The sequence below is a fragment of the Chrysochloris asiatica genome, unplaced genomic scaffold (assembly GCF_000296735.1).
Source record: "Chrysochloris asiatica unplaced genomic scaffold, ChrAsi1.0 scaffold00059, whole genome shotgun sequence".
Lineage (NCBI taxonomy): Eukaryota > Metazoa > Chordata > Mammalia > Afrosoricida > Chrysochloridae > Chrysochloris > Chrysochloris asiatica.
The window spans coordinates 14816325-14833713 of record NW_006408577.1 but is presented as its reverse complement, the minus strand read 5'-3'; the positions used below and the strand labels follow the sequence as shown (position 1 = coordinate 14833713).

General features: G+C 39.1%; 1 protein-coding gene and 1 pseudogene across 1 annotated transcript in view; one reads left to right on the top strand and one right to left on the bottom strand.

Moving 5' to 3' along the window:
- Window positions 1-11301: 11301 nt before the first annotated feature.
- Window positions 11302-11929, bottom strand: LOC102842607 (annotated as a pseudogene).
- Window positions 11930-12036: 107 nt separating this feature from the next.
- The window catches only part of HIBCH (3-hydroxyisobutyryl-CoA hydrolase), an 83925-nt gene continuing 78572 nt past the window's right edge, over window positions 12037-17389 (top strand). Inside the window, exons 1-2 of the mRNA XM_006864070.1 lie at window positions 12037-12047; window positions 12404-12446. Of these exons, the coding sequence (XP_006864132.1) occupies window positions 12037-12047; window positions 12404-12446 (54 nt within the window). The remainder of the gene's footprint in view (window positions 12048-12403; window positions 12447-17389) is intronic.

Here is a 17389-nt window from a genome sequence, read left to right as displayed (position 1 = left end):
TTGAAATCTTTCAAGAAAGTGAGACGGTACTGGAGGCACTCACTTATCTATGCCAAGAAATTTGGAAGACAGCTATCTGGCCGACTGATTGGAAGAGATCCATATTTGTGTCCATTCCAAAGAGAGGTGACCCAATGGAATACGGAAATCATCGGACAGTATCTTTTCTATCCCCTGCGAGTGAAGTTTTGCTAAAAGTAATACAGAAATGGCTACAATCATACATTAACAGAGAACTTCAGAGGTTCTAGCTGGATTCAGAAGAGGCCATTGAACAAGGGATATCATTGCTGATATCTGATGGATCTTGACTGAAAGCAGAAGATATCAGAAAGATGTTTACCTGTGCTGTATTGACTATGCATAGGCTTTCGATTATGTGGATCATGGCAAGCTATGGACAACATTGTGAAGTTTGAGTATTCCTGGACAGTTAATTGTGATCATAAGGAATCTGTACCTGGACCAAGAGGCAGTTGTTCAACATGGGAACACTGAATGGCTTAAAATTAAGAAAGGTGTGTGATAGGGTTGTATTCTTTCACCGTACTTAATTCAACCTGTATGCTGAGCAAATAATCTGAGAAACTGGGTTATATGAAGAAAAACATGGCATCAGGATTGAAGGAAGACTCATTAACAACCTGCGATATTCAGATTATACAACTTTGCTTGCTGAAAGTGAAGAGGACTTTTTAATCTTGAGGTGCATCAAAATCACCTGGAGGTTTTGTCAACCCTAGATTTCTGAATTCTGTTCCAGAATTTCTGATTCCATAAGTCTGGGTTGGGGTAGTTAATTTGCATTTCTGACAAGTCACCAGAAGTTGAGAACAACTGCCAGGCAGGGAAGTTGACCACCTGAAGGAAATTAGCCTGACGCAGTGAATTAGTACATTAGCAGTAGCTGAGTGTGTAGTCCTCGTCTGTCTGTCAGGTGGTTTTGAAACCAATAAAAAAAACCAACAACAACAAGAAAATAAAAGTGGGAAAGCTTAATACAGAGTTTTGATTATTATGAACAGCTGTGTATACTTTGAATTTTAGTATTATAAACTTTACAGGGGTTGGTGCTGTGGAAGTTGGAGCTGTGTAACCCGTGGACTACTTGTACTCTGAATAAAATCCCCAAGTACATTTTGAGATATAACAGTTACTATCAGATTATAAGTAACAAATGAGTATGAATTAGAACAAGTGGAAATAAAAGATTATATAAAATCTGACAAGGAATTTAGTTGTACTTAGGGCTTTTGTGTGTGTGCTCAGAGATTTTTGTGACCTATAACAGCCTTATACCATGCTCTGCACCTGGATTTGGTAGGTTTGCATTAACTATCTTTGAGTGAAATAACAATTTTATCTCACAGAACTGGCACTTGAAGGTAGGTGTCCTATTCTTCTCTCTTTTTTTATGCTGCAGATAGCACTTAAACTTTTATTTAAGATTTGCCAAGCTTTAACCTTGAACTGGTGAATGCTGGCCTTATTAAGGAATTCAAAGTCATTCTGAATCTAAAGAAGTTAGCTCTTAGATTTGAACTTCAAAAAGTCTCTCAAAAAGCCAAATTAAGTTATTGAAAAAACATTCTGATGATACGTTAGGATAAGTATGTTTCAAATTTTAAAAGTCTTTGAAAATCCTATTTAGAATATACTCCTAAATAAGGTAAGATCTCTCCAATTTAATTTTTATGAGTATTGATTTTAAATGACTAGGACATTGCCTGTGTTCACTTTGAAATAATTTGGTTCAAAGGGGGAAATTTTTTTATGTCTTAGACCTTTTCCAGGATTGTGATTTAATTGGTCTGGGATATGGCCTGGACTTTAGAATTTTTAGTAAGATTCCCTTGTTGTTGTTGTTGTTGTTGTTGGTGGTGGTGGTTGTGTGCCGTGGAGTTGATTCTGACTCATAGTGACCCTGTATAGGGTTTCTGAGGATGGAAATCTTTATGGGAGCAGAAGCCCTCATCTTTTTCCTGCAGAATGGCTGGTAGTTTCAAACTGCTGACTTTGAGGTTAGCAACCTGACTCGTAACTATGGTTCCATCAAGTTGGTACTGATTCATAGTGACCTTAAGCACAACACAACGAAACACTGTCAGCTCCTGTGCCAACCTCACAGTTGTTGCTACATTGAGCCCTTTGTTGCTGCTACTGTGCCAATCTATCTCGTTGGGGGTCTTCGTGTTTTTCTCTGACCTTTCGATTTATCAAAAATGATATGTTTTCTCCAGGGACTGGTCCCTCCTGGCAATATGTGCAAAGTATGAGAGATGAAGTCTGGCCATCCTGGCTTCCAATTAGCATTTCTGGCTGTATTTCTTCTGTACTTCTGTACAGTCTGGCTGTACTACACATTGGTTTGTTCTTTTGGCATTCCAGGGTACTTTTAATATTCTCATCCAACACCATAACTCAGATGCAGCAATTCTTCTTTAGTCGTCCATATTCACTGTCCAACTTTCACATGCATATGAGATTATTGAAAATACCATGGCATGGCCCAGGTGCGCACTGTAGTCCTCCAAATGAGAACTAAGTCCTCAAGTCTTTGCTCTTTCAACACTTTAAAGAGGTCTTGTACAGCAGATTTGCCTAATGTAATATGTTGTTTAATTTCTTGATTGCTGCCTCCGTGAGTGTTGATGGTTGATCCTAACAAAATGAATTCTTTAACAACTTCAATCTTTCTTCATTTACATGGATGTTGTTTATTGGTCCAATGGCGAAGGTTTTTGTCTTTACATTGAGGTGCAACCCAAGCCAAAAGCTGTGGTCTTTGATCTTCATTAGTGTTTTAAGTCCTCTTCACTTTCAGCAAGCAAGTTTGTATCATCTGTATATCACAGGTTGATCCTAGGTGATTCTAATATGCAGACAATTTGTAGAATCATTGGATTATGATAAATATTATTTGTAGTAAGGCAAATTCAAAGTCTAAGCGTGTGATGTGTGACTGATTTAAAGCAAATTAGAGACTTTTTTTCTTTATGCAGTAGTAGTCAATTTAAATAGAATATAAAAGCAAAGTAATTTAAAATTTGAAAACTGAGTAAGTTGGATTATTCAGTCATCTAAGATGTGGTGGTGGTTGTTAAGTGCCATTCAGTGGATTCTGACTCCTAGCCACCCTGTATAGTGTAAATGTTGGCAGTAGCGGAAAGCCTTGTTTTTATCCTGTGGAGTCATTGGTGAGCTGGAACTCCTGATCCTTTGTTTCACAATTCCGTCCTTATCCTACACAGCCAATGTGACCCCTAAGATGTGGTTGGCTGCAAGTGGTAAAAATAGTCATACTGCTTTTTTTTTTTCTTCTCTCAATTTAGCTAAACTGTTGCCCCTCAAATAATTTCTAATTATTCTTGAAAAATTGTTAGTTGCAGTTAAGTCAATTCAGACTTATGAGGAACTCATATTGCAGGGGAGCATGGTGGCGCCATAGGATAAGTTGGTTGGTTGGTTATGTGCCGTGGAGTCAGTTCTGACTCATAGCGACCCTGTACAGGGTTTCTGAGGCTGTAAATCTTTACAGGAGCAGAAAGCCTCATCTTTCTCCCTTGGAACAGCTGGTAGTTTCGAACTTCTGACCTTGAGGTTTGCATCCCGATTCGTAACCACTATGCTGCCAGAGGACTGCAAACCACAGTATTGGCAGTTCAAGCCCATCCATTGCTCTGCAGGAGAAAGATAAGGCCTTCTGCCCTGACAACAATGTAAAGCCTCAGTCCTTATGAGTCAGAAGCAACTTTATGGTACTTAACAACACCAAAAACAATGTGCTTGCAGCGTAGAACTGCTCCATAGGGTTTTCAGGGCTATATGGCCTTTGGGAAACAGATTGCTAACTAAGCTTGCCTTCTGAGGTGCCTCTGGGTGTATTTGAACCATCAGCTTTTGGACTGCTAGTCAATAACGTAATCATTTGCGCTACTCTGGGACTCCTTCCTTTAAAAATTAACAGTTAGCAATTTTCCAGTTCCATCAGATATAGGTATCTCTCTACAGGTGCCAAGGCCTTGTTAGGCTGCTGCCACTGCTTCTAGTCTTAACCGTTCTGCAGACCCTTATGTCTCATAAATCTTACATTGAAGTTCTTGATTTGCATGTATCCCAGTACTTTTATGTACATCTTTCTCAAGGGCAGAGATGTGTCTTTTGTTGGTGGTGCCATCAAGTTGGTTCAAACTCATAGTGACCCTATGCACAATAGAATACAACACCACCCAGTCCAGTACCATCCTCATGATTGTGGTGCTTGGGCCCATAGTTGTAGTCATTGTGTGAATGCATCTCATTGGTGGTCTTGTTCTTTTTCTCTGACACTCTACCAAGTATGATACCCTTCTCCAGAGACTGATCCCTCCTAATAATGTGTACAAAGTATAGGAGAAGATGTCTCACCATCCTTGCTTCTAAGGAACATTTGGGCTGTGCTTCTTCCAAGACAGATTTTTTTTTCTCGTTCTTTTGGCAGTCCTTGATAACATTCAACATTCTTCACCAACACCAAAATTAAAAAGCATCAATTCTTCTTTGGTCTTCCTTATTTATTGTCTAGCTTTCACACACTTCTGAGGCAATTGAAAATACCCTTGCTTGGGTCAGGAACATCTTAGTCTTTAAAGTGCCATCTTTGCTTTTTAGTACTTTGAAGAAGTCTTTTGCAATAGATTTGCTTAATGTAATATGTTGTTTGATTTCTAACATGGGTATTGATTGTTGACAACTGTTTTCTGTTCATGATATTGCTTATTGGTCCAGTTGTGAGGGTTTTTGTTTTTTTTTGTGTGTGTGTTTTTTTTTTTTTAATGTTGAGGGGTTAATCCATACTGAAGGCTGTAATTCTTGATCTTTATCAATAAGTACTTCAGGTCCACTTTGCTTTCAGCAAACCAAGTTGTGTTGTCTGCATATCACTGTAGTTAATCTTCCTACAATCCTGATGCTGTAATGTGTTTCATATAGTCCAGCTTCTTGGATTATTTGCACAGCATACAGATTGAATAAATACAGTGAAAGGTTGCAACCCGGACACACATTTTTCCTGGTTTGTTTTTGTTGTTAAGTGCCATAGAGTCGATTCCGACCCATAGCGACCCTGTATAGGGTTTCCAAGGAGCAGCTGGTGAGCTTGAACCACCAACCTTGCAGTTCAAACAACTTTGCTGTCTGACGCATCAGCCCACAAAGCCACACCATGACTGCTTTCCTGGTTTAAATCATGCAATATCCCCTTGCTCTTTTCAGGTGACTGCCTCTAGGTCTGCATACAGCTTCCTCATGAGCACAATGAAGTTATCTGTAATTGCCATTCTTAGTAAAGCTATCCATAATTTTTTATGATCCACCCATTTGAAAGACTGCATAGTTGGTAAAACACAACAAACATCTTTCTGGTATTTAAATTATCTTTCTATTTTTTAATTATCTTCAGCAAAACTTAAGTTGCATGTGATATGAATGATAATTGTTTGATGATTTCTGCATTCTGTTGGGTCACCCTTCTTTGGTATAAATATCTGTCACATATTGGCCAGGTAGCCATCTTCTTGATTTTTCTGGCGTAGATGAGTGAGCACTTTCAGCTTTGTATCTGTTTGTTGAAGCATCTCAGTTAATTCCTAGAGCCTCTCTTTTCAATAATGCTATAGTATACTAACTCCTGAAATGGCTGTATGGTAATCAATTCTTTTTGATACAGTGGCTCTGTATATTCCTTCTATCTTCCCTTGATGCTTCCTGTGTCATTCAATATCTTGTCCATGGAATCCTTCAATATTGCAACTTGAGAAGATTGTAATTTTTTTCTTGACTGCTTTCAGCTTAAGAAATTCCCAGCATGTTCTTCCCATTTGGTTTTCTAACTACCGGTCTTTGCACATTTCTTTAGAATATTTGACTTTGCCTTCTCCATCTGCACTTTGAAAGCTGTTCAGCTCTTTAACGTCATCATTTCTTCCATTAGTTTTAGGTAGTTATGTTCAAGAGCAAGATTCCAGAGTCTTCTAACATTTATTTTGTCTTTCTTGTCTTTTTAAATGACCTTTTGCTTTCTTCAAGGAGCCTTGGTGACACTGTGGGATAAGCATTGGATTGCTAACTGCAGGTTTTTCAGTTCAAACCCAATAACCACTCTGCAGGAAAAAGATGAGACTCTCTGCTCCTGTAAAGATTTACAGTCTTGGAATCCCTATCTAGGGTCACTATGAGTTGGAATCAACTTGATGACACTAGTGTGTTTGTTTATATGTGATGTCCTTGATGTCATCTGACAACTTCTCTGGCCTTTGGCCATTAATGTCTAATGCATCAAATGTGTTTTTGAGATGGTCTCTAAATTCAAGTGAGGTATACTCAAGGTCACACTTTAGATCTTTTGTACTTGTTTTAGTTTTCAGTCATCTTCAACTTGAACTTGCATATGAGCAATTGATGGTCTGTTGCTCCCTTGGTCTTATTTTGACTCTTGATGTTGAGCGTCTCCATGGTTTCTTTGCACAGATGTGCTTGATTTGATTCCTGAGTGTTTCATCTGGCAAGGTTGTATTTTGGGAACTTTTTAAGAAGACAGAAAATCTAAGGGTATTTGATAGGTTTTCACAAAGCAAACATACCCAAATCACTGGCACCTGGATCAATAAAAGAGACTGTAACGGCAGCTTAGAAACCCTTATCATGCCCCTTAGTCATTATCTCTCATGTGGCTGTTTTACTTTCTTATTGAATTCTAACATGTATTTTCTGTTTAATATATATAAAGCTCATATACTCTGTGAATGAGTTTCATGTATTCACGTAAAGTACTTATTTTACTCATATAAAATACTCAATAAAAGTACTTTTTTAGGGTCTTGGTTTTGGAGCACGGTGGTTCCATATGATAAGCATTGTGAACTACAAGGATTGTGAACCACAAGGCCTATGGTTTGAGCCCACTATCTACTTTGCAGGAGAAAAATGAGGTTTTCTGCTCCCTCGAAGATTTAAAGTCTAAGAAACTCTATAGAGGGTCACTATGATTCAGAACCGACTGGAAGATGCTTAACAATAACAACAGAGTCCTGGTTTGGTGCTGTAGGATTAGCACTGGACTGTTTACTGCAAAATTGGTGGTGTAAACCTACCAATCATTTCTCAGAAACCCTTTGTAGGATCATTGTAAGTTGGAATTGACTCAACAGCATCTAACAATGACAGCAGATTCTCTATAGCCCTGTGAACTTCTCACATATGTTTACATTATCCTGGAGCCGTGGTGTGGTGCTGTAGGATAAGCACTGGATTGCTAACCACAGGATTTGTGGTTCAAACCTACTAGCTGCTCCTCAGAAACCCTATACAGGAGCTTTATGAGTTGGAACTGACTTGACAGTGCTTAACAGCAACAACATACATTATCCTCATATAGACAATTTTCAGCATGCCATGTTTCTTCATGTTCCTTCCTTGCTTCCCTGGACTCCACCATTCTATCTTCCCTTATCAATGATCACTTTTTATCAAGGTGTGTCTTGGCTTTGTGTTCCCAGTCATTAATAAACACTTTTAACACAACAAAATTTGAAGTGCTTTACCTTTTTTGTGGCTAATATTTCATCATGAAGATTTCTCCATATCATGTTGTTCAGTGCCGGCAAGTCGATTCTGACTCACAGCGACCCTGTATAGGGTTTCTGAGGATCAGCTGGTAGATTTGAACTGCTGATCTTGAAGTTCAAAGTGACTTTGCAGCCTAGTGCTTATCCAACATTGCCACACCAGGACTCCACTATCATAAGTAGTGTTTAAATACTTTTAACAAGGTAGAGTGACACAGTGACTTTTAAAAAAATAATTGACATAATTTAAAAAGATTACCCTATTGGTAGGACTTTCATATTGTTAATGGTTTCCCTAAGTGTTGCATCATCTTCAGACATCATACGTTGATTGTATCTCCAAGCTTTCCTTAGTTTAAAAAACTTCTGTAATTATTAGTATTGGCGTCCTGGTGTGGTGCTGTAGGATGATGTACTGGACAATAAGGTCTGAACTGTAAGGTTGGCAGTTCAAACCCACCACTGCACCTCGGAAACCGTATACAGGGTTGCTATGAGTTGAACAGGCTTGGCATCACTAAACAGCGATAACAGCTACTACTATAAGGCTTATAAGCCTGATCATTTTAAAGGTTGTGGCTCTGTATTTCCAGACTGCCTATGAGAAAGGCAATGAATGCATTTATCAACAATGTCTGAGAATGCAGACATTCTGCATATAAAAATAAATGAGAATGTCATCGAATTTTTAGGAAACTTTTTAAAAACCTTTTTCTTTATAATGTTTTTTAATTTTTACTTTTGTTGAGAATATACGTAGCTAAAGGTATACCAGTTCCCCGATTTCTGGTTTTCATTTCAGTGACTTTGATGATATTCTTCACGTTGTATCACCGTTCTCACTCTCCTTTTCCAAGTTGTTCTCCATTAGCATAAACTAACTGCCTCCTAAGTGCCTTTCTAATTTTCTGAGTTGCTATTGTCAATTTGATCCCATGTAGATCTTAATAGAGCACAGAGCTCAAGGCAGATTGTTGTTCTTTTTTTTTTTTTTTTAAAGCTTTTATTATGAATTGAATGATAGTTGACATGGGAGAATGTTGGTTTTGTACTCATCCTATCATATTTTGATAGATTATGATTACAGTCCCCTCCATGCATCATTGGCTAACAGTGTTTGCCTCTGTTCCCTCTTTTATTTTATTTTTTGATGTACACAAAAATACACAGGAATATATATTGCTTAAACAAAGGGTACATTCTGCAAGCCAGCCTCCTGCCCACCAGCACACAGCCTTTTTCTTTCCATGAGTCCAGAGTCCTCAGCTGCTGTATCTCTCCATGCCATCACCTCTGCCTCCATCTCTGGTGTCAGTGCTTCTCAGAACAGAATTAGGAGCCCAAGTTCTGTTCATGCTCTTGTCTTTTGACCGTCCTAGGGTCCTCTGTTGCTGGAATGTAAGAGTAACAATTCTCCCCTTTTTGTTACACAACGTCTACCTTTATAGTTGTGACAATCACAATTAGTCATGATAACAATTATATTGAATCAAATAATCCTATCCCCATCTCCTTTCACCAGACCCATCTAGAAAAGATGAAAACTATTCAGTGGGGATTCTACTTTCCCCTGCAAACTCTAAAACTAAACTCGCTCTTGAAAACTTGTAAGCCACCCACTTTGTGCCTTTATAGCCCCCCCCACCTCCATTTTAGATAGCCAAGGGCAGATAATTCTTACTAGTTAACTGGGAACTGCAAGGTCAGCAGTTCGAAACTACCAGCTGTTCTGCAGGAGAAAGATGAGGGGTTCTGCTCCTGTAAAGATTTACAGCCTCGGAAACTCTGTACAGGGTCACTATGAGTTGGAACCGACTCCACGACACACAGCCACCACCAGTTAAACTAAACTAAGTGATTGCATCTACTCCTCACTGCCTTATTATCTGACATTTTGCATATGCAACACTAGTGAACAATCTGTTAACTATTTTGCACATTAACGAGCAGCAGGCAAGGCAGAACAGAATGTCCTCTCTCTCTGTCCTTGTCCTCCAATGTCTCTGGGCGGTCTCCAGGAGGCTGGGCCATGGTGCCCTGCACCCTCTGCTCCCTTCTGCTCCCTGCTGTCCCCTCTGTGGAGGAGCCAGCAGCTCTGTTCTGGGATCTCAGCTCCTATGCACCTTGAGGTCTGCATCTCAAAATTACTGTGGGCCTGAAAGGAAGGAAAGAAAGAGACATTAGAGAGAATTTAAGAAGAAATGCATGTAATTTTCATGACATTCAAGAGTGAGTGAACTGGGTCTGAAGCCCATTGTGGGACCTGGCGTGTGGCCAGGCTCCCAGCCACCGCACAGAAAGCTGTGAGCAAAGGTGGCTCGCCAGGCCCAGAGGGCAGAGCAGGCGCCAGGATCCTGGACATGGCCTGCAGGGCTGGAAGGCAGCTCCAAGATGGAAGCTCTGACCCAGTGCAGGAGCAAGTGGTTAGGCCCAGAACTCTCCAGCCACCCAGTCTGTATCTTCCAGTTTTATGGCCTCCTCCTCCACAGAGACTCTTGACTGTGATTTACATCAGCAAATCATATTGTAGTTAAGTGTCAACAAGTCGGTTCTGACTGATAGCAACCCTGTGTAGGGTTTCTGAGGAATGGCTGGTGAGTTTGAACTCCAGCCTTGCTATTAAAACTGACCTTGTAGTGGAGTGCTTATCCTACAGCTTTTTTTTAAAAAATTAAAATTATTGGATAAATGGATGGTCTGACAATAGGAAAAAAGTCCCCTATTTGTATGCAACCTGGATTTTAGCATACTGACTGGTCTTTGGAACCTAACCATGTTGATAGGTGAGGAATGGGTATATGCATTTTTTTATACTAATAACACATGTTATTTCACTGGAAAATCTGCATAAAGAATCAAATCTGGTCCTTAGGAAGAAAACATTACACCTAGGTAGGCTGATATAGAGCTAGCAGAAAATTGCATTCTGTAACTGTTATCACCTTACCTCTTACTTTGACCAGGCTCTAGTCAGTGGAACTCCTAAGTGTCTAGAATGTTCTGTTTGGTTCTGCCTTTGCTTCTCAAGTAGCTGTGATGTCTTAACCCAAGAGCCGCTCTCTAACCCATGGACCGGTGAACTGTTACGGTTGTTATGGGAAATGTGTGAATAAACATAATGCAGCTATTCACACCAATAGTAGTAGTGTTTTACCTAGAAGGAAAAACTATGATTTATCAAAAAGGTTCTAATGTATAAAAAAAATGCAATTCTCTGGGGCAAATGATCTGCCCACCCCCCATCCCCCTCATTTACATCCAGAAAGTGCCTGAATGAACTCAGGACTGACTAGGGAGTAGTGAGGCAGGGCCTTCTTGGGAGGGTCCTCCAGTCACCTACTGCAGACACAGATGGGTAGAGTAGAGGAAGAGACTTTTTAGTTATTAATTTTGTGAAAGGACAAAGGGAAACTGCTGGATGTAAAAGAAGCAAGACTTGGTCTGGGTCAATTCAGGCTCTTCACAAATCTTAAGACAGCACCCTAAGACAGCATTTTGAAAGCTTTGTCCTGTATTCTTAAGAACTGGTGTTAACAAGTGAGATTTATTTGAATGGTGGTTTTGATGGGTCCTGTGTGGGATGAATATGTATATATATTACCCCCTCCCCCATCATTTTTCCCTTTGAAATCCAAATGGATAAAGTATTAGGTGGCAAGGTATTGAGTTGAAGGGAAGGGTCGTATGGAAGAGGGCATTACACCAGCTTCTTGGCCTCAGAGAAGTTTTTTAAGATGATACATCTGCCAGATGCTAGTGAAAATGAGGATGGCAGTGTGACCAGTGGACCACCACAAGACCCTCTGGTTGGTCATCTTGCTGGTCAGATGGAAGTATTGTTCATGATATCCCTGGTCATTTTGGACCTGCTCTACCTAATCAAGCAGCTGGTGGGCTCGTAGCTGCAGTTCTGGCGGTTTATCCTTGTCAGCAGTCTCCGGGTGTTCCCAACCTGGATGTGTAGGTGTACACATGGTTTGCCACCAGCAAAGAGAGCCATCTTGGTAGAGTTGTCGTGCAGGCAGATCGGAGGTTTGCCAGGAGCATGGGACATGAAAGTAAAGTGGCCCTGTGAGACTTCCTGCTGGGACAGCATCACCTTCTCCTCAGGGTCCTTCACTGCCACATAATACATCCCCAAACCAGGTGCTGAGGACAGGAAAATCGCTGTTTGCTTAGCCCACACTTGAGTACGGTAGTAATTCCTGATAACCATGATCTTGTCAGGGGTTCCATCTCTCCATGAAGCATTGCTTCTTGGTCTGGCCCATGTGGAAGTACAGTGCTGTGTGCAAGGCCAGCAGCAACAGCACTGACAGTCCCATTGTAGCAGCCACTGGACCAGGGCACCTGCTGTGGTGTGTAATGCTCCTTCCTTGTGTGTTTAGTTTTAAGAAGACTTCAGAGGATATTTCTGGTTTAAGGTTTAAAGATGATTTCAAGGCAATAGTTTCTTGTGTTCATCTAGTCTACATGATTCTATAAAGTTTGGAGTCCATGAGAATTTGAAATTCTGTTCTGCATTTTCTCCTTTTTGATCAGGATTCTATTACAGAATCCTTTATCAAAATGTTCAGTAATAGTAGCCGAGCATCATCCAGTTCTGGTCTCATGAAAAAGGCAGCTGCTGTTCACGGTGTAAATTAGCCACACATTCTATTTCCTGAGCCTCCAGGTGAATAGAAACCAATCGTACCACTGTTGTAATACCTTTCAAAAGAAACTAAAGGGAAAAATAATGTATTTTTAAGTTGACATGACAGCTCACTGTGCTCATTGTATTCCATTTTTTGTTTCAGATTTAATTCATTCAAAAGGACTCATATTATACTCCAGCATTTGGTAAGTTTGGATTTGTTTTAATGGCATGTATAACTTTAAATGTTACTGTTAATAGGTCAGTAGTTAAATACTGAGGTGGCAGATTTTGTTATTTGTTGCAACATAGCTCACAGTTTGTAGTGTTTAGCCTTAACACACATACCTTCTAGTAGGTGGCATAGGATCTGGTTAGATTTGAATTTACGGAATCTGGCTCCTTAGGCTTAACTACTTAACTGCTGGCAGAGTGAATATTAAGTATCTATTGCAGAATGTGTCTCAGTTAAACATAAATGGAAATGGGGATATGAGGATGAAATCACCGAATGATTTAAAATTAGGAAAGGTGTGTGCCAGCGTTGTATTCTTTCACCATATTTACTCAGTCTGTATGCTGAGCAAATAATCTGAGAAACTGGATTATATGAAGAAAAACATGGCATCAGGATTAGAGGAAGCTTCATTAACAACCTGCAATATGCAGATGATACAACCTTGCTTGCTGTAAGCAAAGAAGACTTAAATAACTGTCTGATGAAGATCAAAGACCACCGTCTTCGCTCTGGGTTGTGTCTCAGTGTAAAGCAAACAAAAATCTTTACCACTGGAGCAGTAAACAACATCCATATATTTGGAGAAAAGATTGAAGTCTTTGAAGACTTCATTTTGCTTGGATCCACTATCAACACTCGTGGCAGCAGCAGTCAAGAAATCAAACGACATATTGCATTAGGCAAATCTGCTGCACAAGACCTCTACAAAATGTTGGAAGAGCAAATATGCCAGTTTGAGGACTAAAGTGCACCTGACCCAAGCCAAGGTTTTCTCAGTAACCTTATATTCATGCGAAAGTTGGACAATGAATGAGGAGACTGTAGAAGAATTGATGCATTTGAGTTAATGTTGTTGGAGGAGAATATTGAAAATACCAAAGACTGCTAAAAGATCAAACAGATCTGTGTTTGATGAAGTACAGCCAGAATGCTGCTTGAAAGCAAGGATGGCCAGACTTCGTCTCTCATACTTCAGATATATTATTGGGAGGGACCAGTCACTGGAAAATGATATTCATATTTGGTAAGGTTGAGGGTCGAGAAAAAGAAGAAGGCCCACAGCAAAATGAATGGGCACAGTGGTGGCAACGCTGGGCTCAGGTGTAGCAATGATTGTGGTTGGCTCAGGACTAGGCAGTGTTTCATTCTATTATTGTGCATAGGGTTGCTATGAGTCGGTACTGACTCCATGGTACCTAACAACAATGTACTGTATCAAGACTTCATTTCTGTTATTGGCTAAGTAGTATTCCATTTCATGTATGTACCACATCTTGTTTATTTATTTTCTGTTGGGCTTTTAGATTGTTTTAATATTTTGGTAATTAAGAATGTACATGGAGTCCTGGTTTGATTCTATATGATGAACACTGCACCTCAAGGTCATTTGAACTGCAAGGTTGTTTGAAATGCAGGTTGGCAGCTTAGACTCGCCAGCCACTCCTCGATGGCACTTAACAACAACTACTATTTTTAATTTTTTGAGGAACCACCGCATTTTCTACAACGGCTATACCATTTTACATTCCTGGTAGAGTAGTGGATTATGAGCTGGGCTGTTAACTGCAAGGTCAGCAGTTTGAATCTATCAGTCACTCCATGGGAGAAAGATGATGCTTTCTGCTCCTGTAAAGATGTACAGCTCTGGTGGGATACTGTAGGATAAGCACTGGACAGATGGTAATCACAAGGTTGGCAGTTCAAACCCACTGGCTGCTCTTGGAAACCCCATACAGGGTCACTATGAGTCAGAACTGACTTGACAGCACACAACAACATGTTGTTATAAATATTCCACTGGATTTCTGATTATTTCTTGAAGATACATTTTTTTTGAATGTTTTATTGTGAATTATGAGATAGTTTACATGGGAGAATATTAGCTTTACATTCATCCTATCGTGTATCGTTTCTTTACATGGGAGAATATTAGCTTTACATTCATCCTATCGTGTATCGTTTCATTGCCACGGTTACAATCCTCTCCATGCCTCCCGGTCATCATCACACAGTCCCTCTCCCTCTCTGGGTCTGGAGTTCCCAGCCGCTCCATCTCTAAGAACAGTACTCACTTTTGACTGCCATCTCTCACAGGGGTGGGACGTTTAACCCCTAGAAGACACACGGCTCCTTTTCCAGCTCTGTCTCTCTCCCTCACTCCATAATGAGCCCCTCAAGTTGTGTGCACTGTTCCCTCACCAGGAACTCCCTCCTAGAGACCTTGGAGGATAGAGTAGAACTGCCCTTGAAGATAAAGTTTTGAAGGAGAAGTTTATGGTCAAAGTAAGAGCGTTCTAAAGACTCTTGATACATATTGCCAACTTATTTTCTATTTTACCTGTAAACACTCTTAAACTAAAGGTTCCTTATTTTTAATGATGTGGCCACTATGGTTGCATCTTTGGCAAATTGTAATGTTTTATAACCATGGTTATGTATACGCTTAGATATGTTCTCCTTTAGTTGGTCAATAAACTTCACTCATGTATTTTATTAACATTAAACAAAATGAAATGTTACATTTGAAAGTCTGTTTTCTTTTATGATTGTGTTTAGTTTTCTTTTGCCATAGATTTTTTTCTTTAGTACCATCAAGATAAGAAAATTAAAAAAGATTTTTCTGAGTCATACAGAATAGTTAAGTTCTAGTTTGTCACTGTAGTATAAAGCATGGAACCATAAGTGAGGTTGGTTTAAACTGCAAGGTCGGTGGTTCAAACTCACCGGCTGCTCCTTGAAAACTTTTTACAGGGTCGCTATGAATCGGAACCAGCTCTACACCACTTAATAACAACAGCAACAACAAAACCTAACCTATAACTCTTTAACATTTTACTTAAAATATTGTTTTGAACAGGTAGTACAAGTATCAAAATGTTCAAAGTATTTAAACTGAAACACCCCTGCCTCAAATGCTGTTTCCTTTCCTGGGAGCAACAGTTTTAGTAACTTTTTGTTAATCTATTTTATAAAACCTGTGAGAGCTAGAATCTGCATAAGGTGGAAACTTGTCAGAGACAAATATTTCTCAAAAATAGAGAGTGATAGAAATAATAGAGAGTGATGAAAAACTTATGAGACCTGTGAAAACAAGGCAATCCCCCTGAATTTCAGCTCTCCCAGGTTCTCTGTAGATAAATTCATGTACATAGGGCTGCATTAGATAGCGTACTAAACACACCGTCTGCATTTGAGAAATGGAAAGGTAGCTGAGCGTTTGGTTGTATATGAACTACATTAGCCAGTCTCTCACTGATAAAACATTTCCAACCTCTTGCTATTAACTAACAATACTGCAGTGATCAACCTTGTGCGTACTTCATTTTAACCATTTGTAAGAATATCTATCAGTAGAATAAACTTCTGGGACAGAAATTGCTGTGTCAGAATGTAATACTTTTTAAAATGTGTGCTCTTTTTCCTAGATTTTGCTCCCTCAGTATGTCTGTCCCCTTACATATTCTGAGTAATTACAGAATAGCTAAAGTTTTTGTTCTTGGCCAGTTTGTTGGCATGCTATAGGATAAGCACTGGACTGCTAGCTACAAGGTCGCTGGTTCAAACCTACTAGTCATTCCTAAGAAACCTTGTACTGGGTCACTGTGAGTTGGAGCTGACTTGACAGCACTTAACAACAGCATTACCATTTTAAGTTTCTCATTAGAGACACTCAAGTTAAACTGAAAAGATGCCACCTTTTTCTTTGTTTAGCAGCCTGACTTATGACCTTTCTAAGTTAATATAAGTTATTACTAGGAATCTGATGAATTTAACGAATAGTAGCTCTAACATTAATTATGCATTGTGGTTAAGGGAAATTTATACATTGTATAAAAATGTTTAATTGAATTCTGAGTTTTACTTAAATTGTGTGCTATTTAGTTTTTTTTTTTTTTTAATCATACTTTATTTTTTGAGCAGCTTTAGGTTCATAGCAAATATGCCGAAAGTAAAGAGTTCCCCTACGCCTCCTCTCTCCTCTGAACACAATTTGTCCTCTTACTAATGTTTTGCATTAGTGTATTATATTTGTTACACCAATATTGATACATTATTAACTAAAGTCTGGGTTTTACCTTAGGGTTCGTACATTGTGTCCTGTGGTTTGATGGGTTTTGATGAGTGGATGTTGTCATGTATCTATCATTACCATATGTTGCAGAATAGTATTCCTTTAAAATGTCCTGTGCTCACCTATTCATTACTCCTCTCCTTCCCCTGAACTTCTGTATATATTTGTGTGTAGGTTTTTTGTGGACTTAACATATTCAAGCCGTTTAGGTAAACACCAAGGAATGCAATTGCTGATCTCATGATAAGTGTCTGTTGAACTTGAATCTGCCAAACTGTCTTCCAAAGTGGCTGTGCTGTTTTGAATTCTCACCAGTAATGAATAAGAGTTCCACATTCTTGCCAGCATTTATTATTGTTTTTTTTGGATTTTAGACATTTTGATAAGTGTGTACTGGTATATCATTGCATTTTTTTATTTGCATTCCTTAATGACACATTTTGTTGAGTATTTCATGTTTTTATTTGCTGCCCCTGTATCTGAAGTTTATTTGAGATCTTTTACCCATTTTTAGATTAGGTTCTTGGTTTCTTTATTACTGGATTTTTAAAAGAGTTTGTTGTATATTTAGAATGCAAGTGCTTTATCAGGTATCTGTTTTTTAAATATCTTTTTCCTGTCTGTGCTTAGTTTTACACATTTTAATAAAAGTTCTCTTTAAATTTTATGATCAATTATAGACCAATATCTGTTATGAACATATATACAAAAATTCTCAACAAAATCCTAGCCAACAGAATCCAACAACACATCAAAAAGATAATACATCATGATCAAGTGGGATTCATATCAGGGATGCAAGGATGGTTCAACATTAGAAAAACGATCAACATAATCCA